Source organism: Sinohyriopsis cumingii, chromosome 3 (genome assembly GCF_028554795.1).
Source record: "Sinohyriopsis cumingii isolate HCF-2022 chromosome 3, ASM2855479v2, whole genome shotgun sequence".
Taxonomy (NCBI): domain Eukaryota; kingdom Metazoa; phylum Mollusca; class Bivalvia; order Unionida; family Unionidae; genus Sinohyriopsis; species Sinohyriopsis cumingii.
In genome coordinates this window covers 97,901,118-97,920,097 of record NC_142963.1, presented here as the reverse complement: position 1 = coordinate 97,920,097, position 18,980 = coordinate 97,901,118, and the positions used below count along the sequence as shown (strand labels likewise).

The following is an 18,980-nucleotide window of genomic DNA, read 5'->3' as shown; positions in this document are numbered from 1 at the left end:
ATAATGCGACTAAGTAAGACATCATGCTACATGTCTGCGGCATGATACCCCAGTGCTAGATATCGATGTAAACTACCATTCTCCAGAGATCGTAGAATTATGACTAAGATTTTCAAAGCTGCGTTAAAAATACACCCTGTCCCCATACGCGTTCATACTCCGGTTAATTTATTAGTAGTTTTGTGAGCAGAATACTATTGATGAGTACTTTGTATATCCAGTGAATAAATATTAGATTTAATAAATCTACCCAAGTGAAACATTGAACACAAAATTAAGCTTCATTCTGATTCATGTATTAAGGCAAGAATGAGTAATGTTTAGACAAACAAGACTATATACCACTCTACGTGACCTATAGCCTTAAGACAAAGATCAGACTTTACAACAGCATCGTAAAGTCGGTACATTTTTATGGGTCCGATTGTTGGAGAGTAGTGAAAACAGATATAAACAAAGTAAAATCATTAACAAAAGTTCCCTCCGTAAACTATGCAACATATATTGGCCAAACACGATTTCCAAAGTGAATATTTGGGATAGGTAGGGAGGTAACAAGATGCACGGGATTATGCAGCAAAAAAGGATACCCAAGGTAGACCGCAGTTGGACACCAGCTGGTAAGAGTAACTGTGGACGGCAAAATATACGGTGTCGAAGGACAGTGGTAACAGAGCTGGGTTATATTGTGGCGAGGTACAAGACATTCCTCAAGACCTATCTAGCTAGAAGAAGGTAGTTGCAGCTTTATTTACCAGACGGGATGCAGATGACTAGGTACTTGACCCAGATCGTAATTATCATTTCCTGGAAATACTAAGTTACTTAATGGAATTTTCGATTGTAGAAGATTCTAACGTCAAAGTCAAAACTGTATCATTTAGCTCAAATTCAGGTAACTAAGTTTAAATTAATAACGATCTGAATATTTAATCCACACTCATAGAGAACATTTTAGTTTAAAAGAAATGAGACCTGTAAGGTAAACTATGAATTTGATATCTCACGAATAAAATACGAAATACAGATGTACATAACACAGCCATTAAAAATGCAAACAATAATACAAATGAAATATGCATATAACCTCCCTTCATAAAGAAAAAGAAAGATTTATACAATAAAACTTTTTTTTACATATTATTAAATATACATGTGATTAAAATTATAAACGATAATATACTACGAACGGCTTAACGTATACATGAAGCAATATAACACTCTGTACACTGAAAGTGCATCCGCAGTTAGATTATATCTTCCCTTGACGTGCCTGATAATGTATTCCTGCAACAATTGACTCTTTCTTAATAATCTCTGGCTTTTGTTTTCATCTGGCTAATGAACTTTTCATTGCCCCACGATATGTCCTAGAAATGTGATAAGAGTACCACAAATCCTCTTTTACCTAAACCAATTCTCAGATTTGATTCAGTGAATCTATCAAACTATTTTCGAATGGTCTCCAAGTGATCTTTGCAGGTGTCATTGCAGATGACGTCATTGTTGTAAACGCCACAATTAACTAACTAGAGGTAATCATGTTCATTAAAGGTTTGGAAGTTCTAGGCAAACCTTTCATCACAAACGACATTACGTTGTATTGATTAAGCCCATCTGGAATTACGAATGCCGAAATTTTCGTTTTGATTTCTGCGAGTGGAATTTGACAAAAGCTTTTCAAAAGGTCAAATTTGGTGACATATTTTACATTTTCGATTTTGCTAATACCGTCTTCGATTCTTTGCAATGGAAATGAATCCGATTTTGTCACACTATTCGCTTTTCTGTAGTAGGTGCACATGTGGAAGTATTATCTGGTTGCGGCACAAGACTTCATGGTGAACTCCAGTTACTTTGGCCTGGTTCTATGAAATAATTATACAGCAAATCCTCAATTTGTTTTTACAAATGTCTTTGTTTAAGAGGGTTCATCCTGTAAGGATGATGCTTCACAAGTTATAATATTCTAATAGTAGCTGTAATTGTTCACTATTTTCTTGTAGCCCGCAAATGTAAACGTTTCTGGTGTAGTTTAATCAATATTTCTGAATTCCGATGATAAATTACACCAAAGTCACTAGAGTCCGATTATATTCCATAGCTGAAATCCTCACAGTGTGGGACAGGTTCAACCAAATTGACCGCATGATTTACAGGGCTATCAACATTTGTATATGGCAATGTTGTTGATTTTTCGCCTTCCATGGGTGTTAAGGATATAATTTAATTTACTTACCTTCTTTCAACTGTATATGTAGCAAAACACCTTGCCTCAAGAGGATTTAGAGGTAAGGGCAAGAAAACCAGAACTCTGTCACCAGGATGGAAACTTCTTTCTTTGTCATACCATAATTTTACTTTTGAATAGAGTGAATATCATTTCTTGCAACTTCAAAAGCTTTTTACAACCTTTTTATGAAATCAGAGACACTGTCAAGAAGATAATTGTTTTCAGTTGTAGAAGTATTTATTGAAGTAATAGTCTACTGAAAGTATGTTCATAAAAATTAGTTCAAAAGGACAAAAACCTGATGATTCTTGAACTGATTCACTAACAATAAACAACTGTAAATGAATATCAGTCCTTTTCGGTATTAGGACAATATGATCGAATCATACGTTTCAAAATGTGATGAGATTTTTCATTAACCCGATGACTTAGAGGGTGAGAGACAGAATATTTGAATTAAAGTTATGTATGTAGACACATCGAACTGCATTGTATCGCATGTGCGAAACTTTAAGTAACATGTGACCAATCCTAGTAATCTCTAATCTATACGTTTTCCTTGAAGAGTATTACTACATATAATTAAAAAAAACAACTTAACAGCTACCTATTGTTTAAGCCCGAGACTGGGCTTCTTGTCGGAGACATGTATCATTATTTCGTCAGTAGTAGCCTTATCCTGACTTCAGCCCGATAAATTCTGAAACTAACCTCTTAATGCTGACCACCAAGTGAGGTAGCTGTTAGTACCATTTTTGTAAGTCATTGGTAGAACTGGACCGGTGTTGGAACCCGCGACCTCCCGTATCCGATGAAGACTCTTAACCTCTTAGGCAACTGGAACAGTTTAAGTGAAATACAGACCCAATGAATATTTTAACATGATACATTAACATATGATCACATTAATACATAATGTTGCCTTTCGATTCCGGAAACTGAATATGTGCTCTCATAGTTGTATCCTAATGGTAAATTGTAGTTTTATTGATACATTTTGTTCCTAAACATCAGTGGTAATAGCAGGTTTTGGTTTTACCGAAGCTATTTCCTCACTAAAGTAGCTTTGCTTAAATTATATTTTGTATATGTATTGAGCAACTATACTTACTAAAGTGTGACGAAATGTTTCTTCTTCTAATGACAAACTTTTATTGCTTAAGTAACTATGCTAAATTTGCTGGGTATTACTCAGACAAGGCAAAGCATTATACAGCATTTGCCTTTAGTAATAAATCTTACTAGACATCATCTAAACATTTAGTAACAAATCCTACTAGCAATCATATAAGTCTTTTGTTTTCATTCTTATTGGAAGTAATCTAAGAATTAAAGTAATTATTCTTTCTAGAAATCATATTAGCATTTAGTCATAGCTCTTAATAGAAGCAATCTAAGGCTTTAGTAATTTTGGATGGAAGAGCGAGAATCTTTCTTCAATTCAGTGTAGTACACTATATTAAACTTCTCATCTCACCCAACAACTAGAGGTTGTGTGTTGTCCAATGTCAATGTCTTATCTTGCAATAAAAACTGCAGTTTTGGTTTTATTATTGGATACCTTAAGTTTGAAAGAGATACAATATTCATTTTTTGGTAATCTTTAATAACATTTAGAATACTAGTGTAGTCAAGAAATATATATGGAATTTACACATGTTTAAAATTATATTAAATTCAGCTGTTCCCTCGATTTCCGTTACAAAATCATTTATACATGTGATTTTCTTACCCACTATTATTTTATTGAAGAGTGCCTTTATTTCAAATTTTTAAATGAAAATTATTTTTATGACCACTACATAGAACTGTGTGCAGTCTCAAAGTCTATCATAGAAGTAGACCTGGTATATTTTTAAAATACAAAACATTCCATTATACACAATCCGAAGACAATTCTAACATACTTAAGCCATTAATAAATCTGTAACGTCGACCTCTTAGTAAGAGGAATGGTTAATTGGATTTGGCTGGCGTTGTCCAGGGGACGACCTCCCTCGATTTTATAGCCCGGAGTGAGTGGATAGATAGAACATCAACAGAGAACAAAGCAAGACTGTTGGGAAGAAATAATGCAATACGATCCCCCTTAGACAAGAAAAATAACAAAATTTAATAAATAACAATTACTAGCGGCAACTCCGATTCAAATGAGGTTATGTCAACATAATGAAATAGCAGTGTCTATTTTTGGATTTATTTCATCATAATAACGAATGTTGAAAAAAGCCTAATGTCTACGACTGATTGCATCACATTCCTCTCGTGACCCGTGTAACACGTCTTGTTATTCTCTCTAGTCTTCCAATTCTGAACGCTTAATCTCTTTCTGGACTTCCAAGTCTTTTATTCTGAACACGTCATCTCTTTCCGAACTTCCGTTTTCGGACTCTCCCTTCTCTCACAGAAAGCTGTGTCCATAAAAGACAAAACAACCGCAAAATTTCTATGCCGATAACTTGATATTCGAAACTAATTCCCGCACTTACGTTACTCAGGAGCATGCCTAGCCATCCAATCACAACATCAATTCTGACCTAATTCTGAAGCCCATTACTCTTGCTCCACAGCAACGTTAAATTAACAAGATAGCGGTGTATCTAACATTACCGTATTACTTTACCTATGCTAGCACATGCTTGATTGATGTTTCATAAAATTCACAAAATTCTAGCTCACACCAATCCTTAACCTACAAGATTATTTAAACTCAACAAAATCAGATATTAATATGAGATTGTCGATAACTCTCGATAATCAGTATCGTCCTAACAAAGAAAGAAAATTACCTCGCATGCAATCCGTCAATTCTATCAATTCTATCAATGAAATAGCAACTGCAAAATTAAAGAGATAAATTGCATAACAACTCTAGCATTAACAGATTTCGCTGAAATGGAATAAACAATGGATAATATCGATCCTAGTCATATCAAGTACTTTTGCATAAAACAAATAATCAAAAATGGAAAATTACGTGAAAAAATAAAATTGCGTACCTTAATGTTATTCCCTTTCAGAAATTGTCCGTCCTAGCACTAATAACTGTCTTTTCTTTCAGGACAGTCACCTGTCCCCTTTCTTGTTTAAGGAGGATGGCACTATTCCTTTTAGGTTTCCTCAAAGCCAAACTTCTCCTCTCTCAGGAATTTTCGGACAAACGAATTTCGTCCAAGGTAGTCACTTTAAATTCACATTACTTCCAAAGTGTACAACATAATTGACTCTGACCAATCGTATCTATCGGTTCCTAAATCTTCATTTATTTCGTCAGACTTTGGATAGTCTAGAATCTCTGACCTACTCCGCAATCAACTTCCCTTTGAAAATGACTATTTGACATGGGTTCCTATCAAGCGGTTATGGTTGGTAGCTCAGATGTTTAGTTTGTCAAGACAGCGTTGCGATGCCCCGGTCAAATCTCAATGATTCGTAGATGCTGGCTTTTCAAATTTAACAGTGACATTGGGAGAAAAGAAGAAAGGTCGAAGTGACCCGTCATAAAACAATTTCTGGCTTAAATATGATAAAATTTTACATGCTCAATGCATTCAACTTTAAGGTTCAATAATATTTAAATTTCGACATTTTACAAAATCCTATGTGATATTTTACTGTGTCATGTGGAAAAATAGATTTTAAACAATCAGGATGCAACCTGGTGTAATTTAATAAGATCCTTTTTAGACGGCAGTTCGGTCGTCGTTTATTTGCCACGCTGCTCTGGTGCATCACCTTTTGAGATGCAAGTAGTTATATATCCTATCTGATTGGAGTAATGTTCAATATTATATTGAGCAAAATGTAAGGATTTAAAAACCCAGTAGCTGATTGCATTCCAGAAAATGTCTAAAATACTCAACTTTCAATCCATTTATGTCATCCAGGAACTTCGTGATTATCTATTAAATGAAGACCATTGGCACGTTCAGTATATAACTTAGGACCGTTAAGATAAATGTGCATCTCTCCAGTATATTATAAGATATTAGGACTTGCCATGTTGCGATTTCGACTGGGCTTGCATGTTTCAAATATGTATAAAACACCGGTCTGATTCTTCAGTTAGTGTTCACCTTCAAACGAAATTTTGTAGATATGAGCTAACGAAGATCGGATATACTGATTAAATCAAAACGAATTTCTAAAAAAATGACAATTAACACTTCCACTGAAAGAATGAAGAGATGCTTTATTTCACAGATATAATAGCTGCTTGCTTTTGAGCAGAGTGTCACAACGGAACGGACATAATAACTATTTGCTTTGGAACCGAGTATCACCATCTAATGATATAATAGTTTGACGGGTCATTCAGGAATATTCCTCCCTTTGTGATGTGTTGTATAGAAACTCCATGGTTGCAGTCCTGGGCAGCTACCTAGAAATAATAATAATAATAATAATAATAATAACAATCAGCAGTATTAACCCGTGAGGTATGTTGCAATTACATCAACATTAGTGTATGTGACTTCATGTTTTGAAATATATTTGAATACGTCATCGCGTATTTTCAGAATGTATCATGGGTCCTATTCTCCTAAATTAAGGAAACATATTTGAAATATTATTTGTTAAGTAACAAACACTACCATGCATACTGTTACTACTTTGGTTAAGTTATGCCCAATTAACACTTCCGCTGAAGCCTTATTTTAAAAGTAGAGCTGACCTAATCTAGCATGCAGTCATACAGGTTTATCCAACCAGTTTCCTGGTTGATATTGATTCGTTAGTGCAGTTACAGTTATTTTCGGTTTAGATTTTAAATATTATTGGTACTCCCATTAGAGGAAATTGTTTCTCCTTCATGGTATAATCATTATAGTGTGAGTCTATGTGTGCAATGTGGCTACATTGAATGTCATAAATGCTGTGAAAGCTTTGACCCAAAGCACGTTGTTACGTGAGTCGAAACGCAGAAAGTACTAGAAAAGTTAGCTGAGCATAACAAATTACCTTGAAACCATCCTGGATACAGCCCAAGAAAATTCCGGCCATTCCACCATTTGGCCGATATATACCTAAAGCATCGAAAGTTGCAATTGGTGCGTATAGTGGAATTCTATGACACATATCCATTACCTGCGGAAAACGAACATCTTACATGTTAGTTTTCGTTGAGTTATGAAATATAGATAAGCCTATGTTTTTTATTTTTGCACAGAAAGAACATATATTACTATACGTTAAGTTACAGTAAATCGATTTGAAGTATACTATTACATGGAATATTATAATTCTGAAATTAGAACCGATTATAAATACAATACCAATTGGCTATTTTACATGCACATCTTACTGAAACCGAGTTACAACCTGAAAAACCGCTCCGGTGGCCTAGTGCTTAGAGTGTACGTTTCGGAAGCGGGAGAATGTGGGTTCGATCCCCGGCCGATTCATACCAAAGACTTACAAAAAGGGTACTAACAGCTGCCTAACTTGCTGATCAACATTGAGAGGTTAGAGTAACGACTGGTCAGAATGGTGTCAGGATAATGTGACTGGGTGGGACATCATACTACATATCTGCGGCTTGGTGCCCCAGTGCTGGGCATAACTTTAAACTGACACACAGCAGACATCGTAGGGATATGACTGAAAAATTGTTAAAGCAACGTTACAAATCCTAATCACAAACGCACACACAAACAACCTCATATAATTTAATTTCGTGCACATTTCATACTTAAAATATTATATATTATCCATTGTATATTAAAGATAAAACAATACACATTTCAAAACAAAATCCGAAAGTTTCTGAAAATTAACTATTGCAAAATATTTTTCTTCATTAAACATGCTTGTATTCCAGAACAAGTGTCAAAATACCCGGGAAAATTTAAATACTTTAAATACATTCAGGTTGGTAAAAACATGCAAATATATAACTATATATTTCACAAACGCATCTGAAGGTAGTGACGAGAAATATTTTCTTTCATATCATTGTTTCTCTGTAATACGGGATTTCCTAAATGATTAATGTGTATGATATGTTATATAATCTGGGTTGGAACAAGATTATTGTCTACTGATAATGTCGTTATCTGCGGAATTTGATTTCAATACATTTGAACTTGAGATAGTTTTGAAACTAATACGAACCTCATTACAAATTGCTTATATACTTCCCTTTTCGAATCTGAGACTACCGAAGGTCTTGATGGGCGCCACTTATACCCAGAATGATAATGTATGCATGTATGTATGTATGTATGTATGTATGTATGTATAAATGTATGTATGTCTGTCGCTGTTATTTTTCCCCTACGTCTGTTTATTTTCATGGTTGTATATTAATTTTGAGTGTTTATAATTTAACTTTTGAAAAAGAATTATGATGTACTGAAAAAGCTCCATATTTTGTTTTGGATACGTACATTTTCACCTTTAATCCACATGGCCGTGGTTCCAACATTACAGTTACTGAGGACTAATGCCTCTGTGGAGGCATGATCACCTGTTGTACAGTCTGATGCATTAAGGTGCGTGATAGTTAAGCTGTGTAAAGTATCAACAATCGTTGACGTCTTGTTGCAAATATGAACTGCTGCAATGAAAACTAATGATAAAGCCTTGGTTAACCACGTATACATCTGGAAAACAAAATAGTGTTTTATTTTCGAAAAAAACAACAATTCGAATACATCTTACATAATAAGCCATGTATTAGATACATAAATTTTATTTTCGTCCCATTTAAAATATTCGGCCAAATTTTGGAAATGAAACTTTCATTTTCTTCGGAATTAAGAAAGCTAGGAAAGTATATTTTCACCCTTCTAGTGATTCCAAACATTATATTAAGTCTTTAATAAATGTAATCAATTGCTCTTCAGGGACATGGGATTTAGAAGTCTTTAAATTTCTCTGTAAGGTGTAGTTCTACTTTTCTGCACCCATCTTTGTGAGTCATTTGAATTTTAAGATATTCCACTGGGTTTACCTAATGATTTTAATTCTTGGATGATCTTGACTAACCGGTCGTGGAAAGACTGATCATGGTGTTGGATATGGGGCAATCATTTCCTCTTCTAAATCGCAAAGGTGAACAACTACCAAAACTTGTATAAGTTTATTAGATGACAGAGAATTCGGTCTCTTTGTTGCTGGATTCTTATTGGAATGATGCGATGTTTTATGTTGATTGAATTACGGTACCTTTCGCATTAAATGTACAGAGCCGCTATTATTCAGTTATACATTCATTTTGTGGAAAAAGCAGCAAAAACATTTACAGAGAGTGATTCGAAGATACAAGTCGTCCAACAAAACCAATGGAAAGACACAAGACTACTCCTCACGGGATAAAAGTGAAGATCAGTGTTATATCTGTTCCGAAAAGGGACATTAGGTTAAAATATATGCACAACGTCAACAAACAGAACTGCTAGCGATTGCATGCTATCATTGTCAATGAAAAGATATAGGTCTTGGTATCAAGATCGTAAAATAAATTTGAAGAAAAAGAACAAACATGAGCTTTCAGTAAAAGATGAGCCAGAAGAATCCACTTCCTTCTGAAACATTATAAATGAGAGCAAAGAAGGTGCAAAAGAATGATATTCAATAAACAGACAAACGACAGAAGAACCCATTTCACACAAGAATACACTAATACGATAAAAAAGGAATTTGTGAAACAACGTGTTTGAAATATTTTGATTTATGTTTAAGAGACTATAATTAAACCGAAGTGATGACAATGTCTTGATTTGTTTAACTTATTATTGATAATTCACAAAATAGATGTAGAAGGGAATTTTTAAATTAAAACAATTAGTTACTAATATTCTTTGTTTGTCTTTTCTGAGTCGTATGTTGTATCTTGATAAAAGCCGTTGGTTTTGTATCAGCTGCCTTAAACCTTTTCCATGTCCAAGACCCATTGCTGATCTAGTTTCTGCCGCTGTTGTAGGCTTAGTCGGTAGAGTCAATGGCATTGAAGACCTTAGTCATCTTTGAGGTGAAAATTTCCTTCTCTTGTGTTTCATATCCGCTAGAATGTTCCGTAACACATCAAATTTGTTGTAGCTCTGCTTTCACTCATTTGATTATTATCAACACAAGGTTTTTCATATCTTGTTGCTTTCCTTTTTCCTATTCGTCTATTTGAACACACGCTTATTCGTATTTTGACATAGCGAAAGAGTGTCTAGCTCTTTTATGTATTTCGTTATAAACAATTCGTTTTCTGGTAGTAATAGTAGTACTACAGAAGAAGGAGGAGGGGGACATGTCGACAAAAGTTCCGGCGATGATATGAAATTAGAAACCCAAATCCAAAGTCGCATATATAAGGTATACATGTTGCGATGTATGTTGTCAGTATGTTAAATATTCATCTTGAAAGGAAGTTATCCATATTAAGTGTTAAGATCTCAGTAGACGTGAATGTTTGGAAACAAAATGAGTAAAGTTCAGGAAATCGGGAAAATAAATGTCATTATGAATTTCATTACAGTAATATTAGATAAAAGAAAAAGATACGATTCCATCAGGCTGTATTAGTCAATGAACGTGAATCAGTTGCACATATAACTGAAATCAACCCTTCAAAGAACAATTATTAACATCCGAGAAAACATTAGAGAAAAGATTGATGCAATTTAACCGTATTTTCCCAATTTTGTGAGAAAGAATGTACAATTGGATAAATAAAATTGTGTCATGTTCTACGTCATTGAACGGACTTAGATATTTTATCACGTCCCAGTTAATTTGATACGCGCATTGTTTGATCCCAGTTTTACCGTAATATAGAAATTGTGTCATTTGATGCAGGTTTTTTCAAAGAAATGTAATTAATATATTATATGATAATCACGATCTTGCATTATGTGTTACGTGAAGACATTTTAGGCACATATGGGAAAGAGATGTTTTCGAGTTATAATTGTAAACGTTGTGTATGGGCGAAAAAGGCTTTACTATTTCTTACCGTGCAACACATCAGGTGTAGTATTTACATGAAGGTTATGTTTCGTTGTCGTCATAGAAGCTGATGTCGTTGTCATTGTAATTACCATTGTGTTCGTCATTGGAGTTGGCATGGTTGTCGAAACGGTAGATTTTTGTGACGACGGCGATGCTAAAGGTTTTTATGCGAATAAATTGGAAATTAAGTTTTATTACTATGTAAAGTATCAGTGTGACACGCTAGAAATTAAACATGAAAACATTCTGCTTCATTATGTTATGGTATCATAGGGAACACCATGACGAAAACCTGAATAAAATGGTAAGGTCAAGAATATTTAAGATGTATATGAAGAAATAAGAATGGAGAGCAAGCAGTAGAAAACGTAGTCTTTAGGGAATTTAGAGTCTGAGATTTGTGTTACTTAGACTGTTAAGTCTTAAGTAATATAAGTACACGTGATCATATGTTTGTGGAATCTGATTCTGGTGGTGCTTGGTGTATATGTTTCAGGTAAACTTCTAAACCTAGTTTTATAGTTTAGAATGAAATGTCCACATCTTCATTTTTGATGTACATCTTTAGACACAATACGCTACTTTTGGTAAATTGTTCGTTGACCTTTCTTTTTTATAACAAAAGGCATAATTTCTGATTCTTTCAACCCGTCATATTGATCATATTACGCTCATGTTTATTTTTTTTAATCGTTTTTGTTTTCGTTGATAATATAATATCTAATTTACCTGAGAAACACGAACAAGGATCACTTGCTGCATTAGGATAGGTGGCTGCAACATGAAAAAATATATGCTGCGGTACGATCTAGCGTTTGGAAATGCATAAGAAATTCTGGGACCAAAATAACTTGCACATGGGTTGTACATATTTCGTATGTATTAGTGTTTGGGAAGAAGGAATGATTTGCTCATTATTGTCTTCTTTTTTTATCGTACAATTAAGTTCTAGATGAATTAAAAATAATTTCATAAGGAATAAAGAGATAAAACAAATCATCATATGACGATATACTCGATATACACAGTCATCGCTTTGATGAAGGTGACAGGAAGCCAATGATGAATCCATCAATTGACTAAATAATAAATTATGAATACAGAACACTTTCATGAAAAAAGATGTATATAAGGGTCGAGACGAAATAGGAAAAAATAAATTGATATCAGTTACATGTATCCATGGACGAGATGCGCCCTCCCTTGCCAAAAAACCAAACGTAGAATTCTTAAACACAAAACTGAACATTTGTATACGATGTTTTGCATCAAATGGGTTCTAATCTGAAACAATTTACCTACTAATATTTATAGGTTACTGCATTTGTATGGGAAAATATGAACGAGCCTTGGGATGGAATACTGCACGCCCTTGGGAGTGCAGTATATCCTTCCGAAAAAACGATTATATATTTTTCCATACAAATACAGTAACCTTTTTATTATATGATAATTTTTTTAATATTCTGCCTAAGGTTTAATTATATAAACACAATACGCTATAAGAAACAACGTAAATGAATGTATGCCGCATTCGAAACTAAATAAACAAGTTCATATTCATCATTACACAAATCAACATTATTACTGCGCACATAACTCCGCCCAAATAAATCTGAACTTAGTCGCGCGCTCGACATAACTTACGAAAGTAAATGGCGTGTCTAGTCAAAATTGAAATTTGGAGTCATATTGTGAATGAATGTGCATTGCATCAACTTTTCCATTTGATCTGGAATGAATAGATTTGGTATTTTTCTCGATTCTAGGAAATTTCGTGATTATCGATTGGATTTGTATGTGACGATTCCACATGAAATACATGAGATTTAATAAGCTAGGGAGACGCGTGTTGACATCTGCAAATGTGTTTCTGTTTCTGTCATTGAATGTTTGAAATCATAATATGGGAGAAATATGAAGTCTTTCAATTGCAATTATCAAAAAGACGCTATGGAATTTAATGCTTATTTCATTTTGAGTGCAGTAAGGAGGATGCAGTTGCACTTATCGAAATTACAGCACAATTTCAATATGTGTAATCCAGATAGAAAACATGGCTCATGTAATACGGATTTGAAAAACTAAGAAAATACATTTTGAGGAAATTCAGGATGTAAAACTGTAAGTATATTTTATTTTGCCATTCTTATCACCAGCTAAAGAAGAGAGTATGTGACTTGTCACTTATATGTTATTTGTAAGGACCTCTTTTCTTGCGTCTGTTATATAATGTAGCTAGCCTAAATCCGTAACATTGTATCAACGCGGAATGTTCCAAAGCTTCTGGCATTTGGCAGTCCACGAAACATCTTTTTAGTTCATTCAGAAACAAATTTAAACAACCACAATGTAAAGAGCCTCTTACGCGAGTGTACAAATCAAAAGTGCTGGCGTCTGCGTCATTGCTTGTTTACAATAGAAAGTAGTTCCTTTATGCACGTAAAATGCTATATGTGTATTGTCGCGCGAGTTCAGTATCGGGTAATACTGAACGATTCTGACAATGTAAAGTTAACGGGGGAAAAATGAGCATATAATAACAACTCTTACTGGTTTCAAGCATAAACGTACAAGTATATTTCCAATGAACCCTAATTCTATTATTTTATTGGCATTGATATATTTTGTTATATTCAGCATGTGATAGTCTCTATTATATGGAATTAATTTCTTTATTCGTGCAGTGTGACATTATGTATACTGACTGTACATTTTATTATACCTCGACACTATTTGAGATTATTCATTGCATAATGTTGTACATTTAATAACATGTCCACCCTGTCATACATTAACATATAGTGTTGTCCATTTTATTGCATCTCGACATTATGAGATATCAACTTTTGGCTCAACAATCTATCGAGCATAATAAAATAACAAACAAATAATTGTATAAAAGACAATACATGAAATGATAAATAAACAATAAACAAATATTACCCACCCGCGAATATTCAAATATTACCCACCCGAGAATATTCAAATATTTGAAAAAACAGTACCTGCTGCATGAAGAATGAAATCTACTTTGCAATCTCTAATAGGATCATAACTTATTTCGTTGAAATATTTCCACACTGAAATAAAAGAGGTTTCAAGATATAATACGTAATTCCAGTAAATGAAGTACAAATAGTCAAAACAAATAAGCAAAATTAATATTTTCAACCTTATCTTAAAAATCTAGATATAGATATATGAGGGGATTACAAAAACATAGGGATTTATTTTAATTAACTGGTGATTCTTCTTTACAGATAAATTCATTTATTGGTAGTGATTTTGAGGAAATGAAAGTAACCAACACTCTACCCCACCCCAAAAACAACATTCCAGGTTGAATGGATGTAACTGGTTTATTAGTATTATGATTGCTGAACAAAGCAATATAAAGTAGTGTAAATAATTACAAAGATGTAGCGCTAACTGCAAATACAATGACGCTACGTTCAAAAGATCTTTGTCTCACAAACGTTTGGACAGATGAATTTTAAAAGTGTCCTTTAAAGAAAGGCATACACACATCCTGTAGAATACGGAAAAGTAATCACTTAAATATATTCATTGATTTTGCTCTGTTGGTTAACGGATGTTTTAACACATTATTGGCTATATCATGCCGACGAAATGGGAACTAAGTGCTCTTCCTGAAAAACATACCAAGGTTGGCTTGGGTAGATATGCAACCCGCGACCTTTTGATAACGATTACGAATCTGAATATCTACCAAATGAACTACCTCGTATAATGTAATTGCTAATTCGATGAACGTAGGAATTTATTATGTGAGCAAGTACTGAACGAAAATAGGTAAATCTAAGAACACAGAACGTGACAAAGACACTAGTTGCTTTTATTTAAAGGTTTCATCGACTTAATATCTGTAGTCTACTGTTGCTACTTTCATGCATGAAAATAATGTATTGAAATTTAGTGTATTCTTACTGTACTGGTGAGACCTGCAAGGCGATGGACTGAGTGTATACATTTCATCAAGGAGGTCTGAAAAAGCCGGAAATAATATTTTGGTAACAAATTTGCCGTAAAATCCGATGTAATATTCTTAAGGTTCTTAATAAACATTTTTGCATGTTCGTGTATATATATGAGGTACCGACATTTTTGAGAAAATATGAAAAATAAGAATAAAATTTTAAAAAATAATAGTTTGGATCTTTCGAATTAGTTGGGAAAGAAAACTTTGCTATTTTCTTTTTTCTCATCTTCTTGTTCATCGTTTCCTTCGCTTAGTTTTTTTCGTTGTTTTTCTTCCTTACATGCAGCATTTCATTATTCATAGACATGCAACTTCCCCCAGTCTAAAATTCCGAAGACTGTCCTAATAACCTGGTTAAACAAGGGTTGCCACTTTCAGAGTAGCGTATGGCATAAGTAATATACTATGTGTTTTAGGCTGTCTATTTGATCTTGTGACTCAGTCTACCAAATGCCCCTTTTCTAGATTGAACTGTCTGGACGTTTAATCCTCTTTGATTACGTTGGTGCTCCAAGATATTTTCTCTGGCCCTTTAAACACTACACGATATTTATGTTTGCACTGCAATGTTAGTTATATACATTAGGTTTTTGATATTTCACTCACTTGTCCAATGTATAGCGTTCTTTATTCGAGTTTGTTCTTCTGTTTACAGCTAATAATTTGGTCTTCTTGTTTTAAACCATTTTCTGTGCAATATACAGAAATCACTTGGTACTGAGTTTTATATTTTATTTATTAATTTACTACAACAAGCCGTTCTTATCAGAAAAGTGTCAAGATCCTAATTTTGTAATTAAATTGAGCCTTTCATAATTGCAATAATAAAGTAATAAAATAGGGACAAACAGTCATACATAAATTATATTTGTATATAGGATATACAACTAATACATTTTTATTAACATTTTATATAAGTTTATATTGTGCCTTGATATTAAGGCCATTAGTACACAAAGTATCTAACGTATGAATCCAATAACTTTCTTTTATGAGTTTATTCATGTCTCCATGGACATGGGATTTCTTTAATTTTTTATATGAAAGCGATGATTATTCAATCTCCTAGAAATTTGTTTGAGTGTTTGTAGAACATAATGAATGATACATTTTCTTCAGGTTATCAAAGAAATCACATAAGTTGATACGCAGTTAGTGTTATAACGTGGAGAAAATACTTTGTATGTATTGGGGCTACTAGAGGATGTACTTTGTCTTATATTTGCACATTGACAGCACCAATCAATGTCTGTTACCTTTACATGACGAAATATATCTTCTTCAATTTTTGTTTGTTTGTTCTATTTAAAAAAATTTGCAAATTATTTGGTCTCCTATAAGCAAGAATTGGTTTTATTTTATAAAGTGTTTATATGCTATTTTTATTTGATAAATTTAGAGACTCAAATATTTATTAATTATAAGGCCTATATTAGGTAATGAGGGATTATATTGCAATATAATGACAACATACTTGTATTAGGCATTTTGTAATTGCATAAGACATTCTGTACTTGCATTAGATGTTTTTTGTAATTACATAAGGCTTTATTGAAGACGCGCGTATCCAACGATGCAGCATTCATCTCCCTTATTTTTAGACATTATGCATAGTTGAATACATCATTTACATCTGCATGAACCTACATTCGTGACCACAAGGCCTGATCAATTGCTGCATTCAGTGGTTCTTTCGTCTCGTCTGTTCCATACACTTGAAGCATTTCCAAGTATCAGTCCTATTCCGTTGGTTATGTTTCTAGCACTGACGGAACATGTATGACCTTGCCAGAAAAATTATGCTTGTTTTCTTTCTTCTCCTTTTTTAAGATACATTTATGTTGTCATGTTCGTGAAGTAGGCCTTCTTTCAACACCAAGGTTAGGAATTCACGCCACTTTCTCAATCATACGTTGAGTGGTTTCCTCATTCTGCCTCAAGACAATGTTGTCCTCCCATCACACTCAGCATACCACACATGTGAGAACGCGAAAAAAGATATTTGGATTTCGTTAGAACATATGATTGATAAGATAACGTGTTCCCGGTTTCTATCTCTAATTATTGTTGCTTTATTTAAGTTTAGTACACGATTCAATCCGTCTACTGGGACACAAATAGTTAAATAGATGGGCCAACAAAATCAAAACTCAGATATGGTGAGTTCAATGACTTTGAAATACTAAGGTCATTTCCATATACGTGTTTGATAACCTTTGATTATGGAACAGAGGAGTGATTACCTGAGCAAAGGTGGTGGAAGATCCCAAGAAACGTATAAATATTAGAAGAAAAATAAAACTTAATAATTTTGAAGTTAGTGTGAGAAATGACAAATCTATATTCATATTCATCATAATTACGATTTTACATCATAACAACGCAGAAATTGTGGATAATTGTAATTAAAGAAAAAAGTAAAATCTCCTACAAATAGTATGGAATATGTAATAATTACTAAGAAGTGTAAATAAATTACACCTTTTAATTTATATATTTTCTTATCATTATTATAATCTATCCAGAACTTAAAAACACCAGTAACGGAACGCACCAATAATTCTAAAATTTCCTATTGCCACTACCTCGAATGCGGTCTTTATTATAAATTAAATAATGAAATGTAAGCGTCTAAGCAATATTTCTCCAGATTAAATCTCTAACTTTATTGAATAAATATCATCAGATAGTGAACGCGATCTACAATCAACGACTAATATCTCCCTCCAGATTCACTGGTCGTAAAAACAAACTATCTCAAATGTTGTTTCACTGTACCAGTGCCTACTTTTGGAATTCCGTACGCCTGAGGATATGCAATTTTTGAAGGGGTGAAATTTCTGGCGATCTATGAAGAACACATTAGGTGAGTCCAGAGAACAATTAATTAGATTTATGGGGACAGGCGCGTATCAAATCGAAATACTGCCATGAGCGGTAATGTCTTTTCGAGGGGAGAATTTCATTCTTAATTAAGCATTAGTTTATATAGCCAACATAGGACAGGTGGAGACAAAAGCTAACTTCGATTTTATAGTGTAAATGTCGAAATTGAAAGATCGCAGAACACTGTTACTCAAACTACAAGGTCAAGTTGACCACTACTTTGGCGCCTCTGGAAAAAGGCGACAGATATATTTGATTCTTTTGCATAAGAATTAGGTTCTAAGAATTTCATGCATTCCATTAGTTAATATATGAGTTACAAGAATCCGTGTGAATTCACCGAATTTAGATTTTACGTATGATTAAGGTTGAGTGCGTATTCGCCGAACATGACGTAGTAAGTCATCTAATGTATTTCATTTATTTGCTTGTGTAAATTGAGGCTGGCTCGGAACCGTTATGCCTCGTGTGGTGTTAATACGTGATGTTAATGCGTGATGAATTAGCCATTAAGCTACATACGGTCATTATAGGACATGTGGAGCCGACTGATAGCCTTAGCATCTGTTTGGCACCAATATTAAGATCTAATAACGAGAGGGGGATAATGCAAGTCCCTGTATCATAAACAACAAAAAATTTAGGTTGTCTCTATTTATATTTTTTAAAATGGAGAAAATAGCTCCTGCGACGTATTATCCCTGAGAGGTATCCTGCGACGTATTATCTCTGGAACGTATCCTGCGACGTATTATCTATGAGAGGCATTCTGAGACGTTTCCTGTGACGTATTATCTCTCAGACGCATCCTGTGACGTATTATCTCTGAGACGTATTCTGAGGCGTATCCTGAGACGTATAGTGAGACGTACTTATCCTGAGATCCATGTATCTGTGATTCTACGTGCTACG

At 33.8% G+C, this 18,980-nt stretch overlaps 1 protein-coding gene across 6 annotated transcripts in view; it reads right to left on the bottom strand.

The window, feature by feature from the left end:
• Positions 1–6,410: 6,410 nt before the first annotated feature.
• The window catches only part of LOC149803361 (uncharacterized), a 102,836-nt gene continuing 90,266 nt past the window's right edge, over positions 6,411–18,980 (bottom strand). For 4 of the 6 annotated variants that reach the window (XM_089953062.1, XM_089953064.1, XM_089953061.1 and 1 more), the window contains exons 16-22: positions 15,131–15,187; positions 14,188–14,262; positions 11,909–11,953; positions 11,184–11,333; positions 8,623–8,804; positions 7,196–7,321; positions 6,411–6,614 (exon numbers count right to left, since the gene is read on the bottom strand). In XM_089953062.1, the coding sequence (XP_089809188.1) occupies positions 6,513–6,614; positions 7,196–7,321; positions 8,623–8,804; positions 11,184–11,333; positions 11,909–11,953; positions 14,188–14,262; positions 15,131–15,187 (737 nt within the window). In that variant the 3' untranslated portion in view covers positions 6,411–6,512. The remainder of the gene's footprint in view (positions 6,615–7,195; positions 7,322–8,622; positions 8,805–11,183; positions 11,334–11,908; positions 11,954–14,187; positions 14,263–15,130; positions 15,188–18,980) is intronic. The other 2 variants (XM_089953065.1, XM_089953067.1) reach the window with 2 other exon arrangements.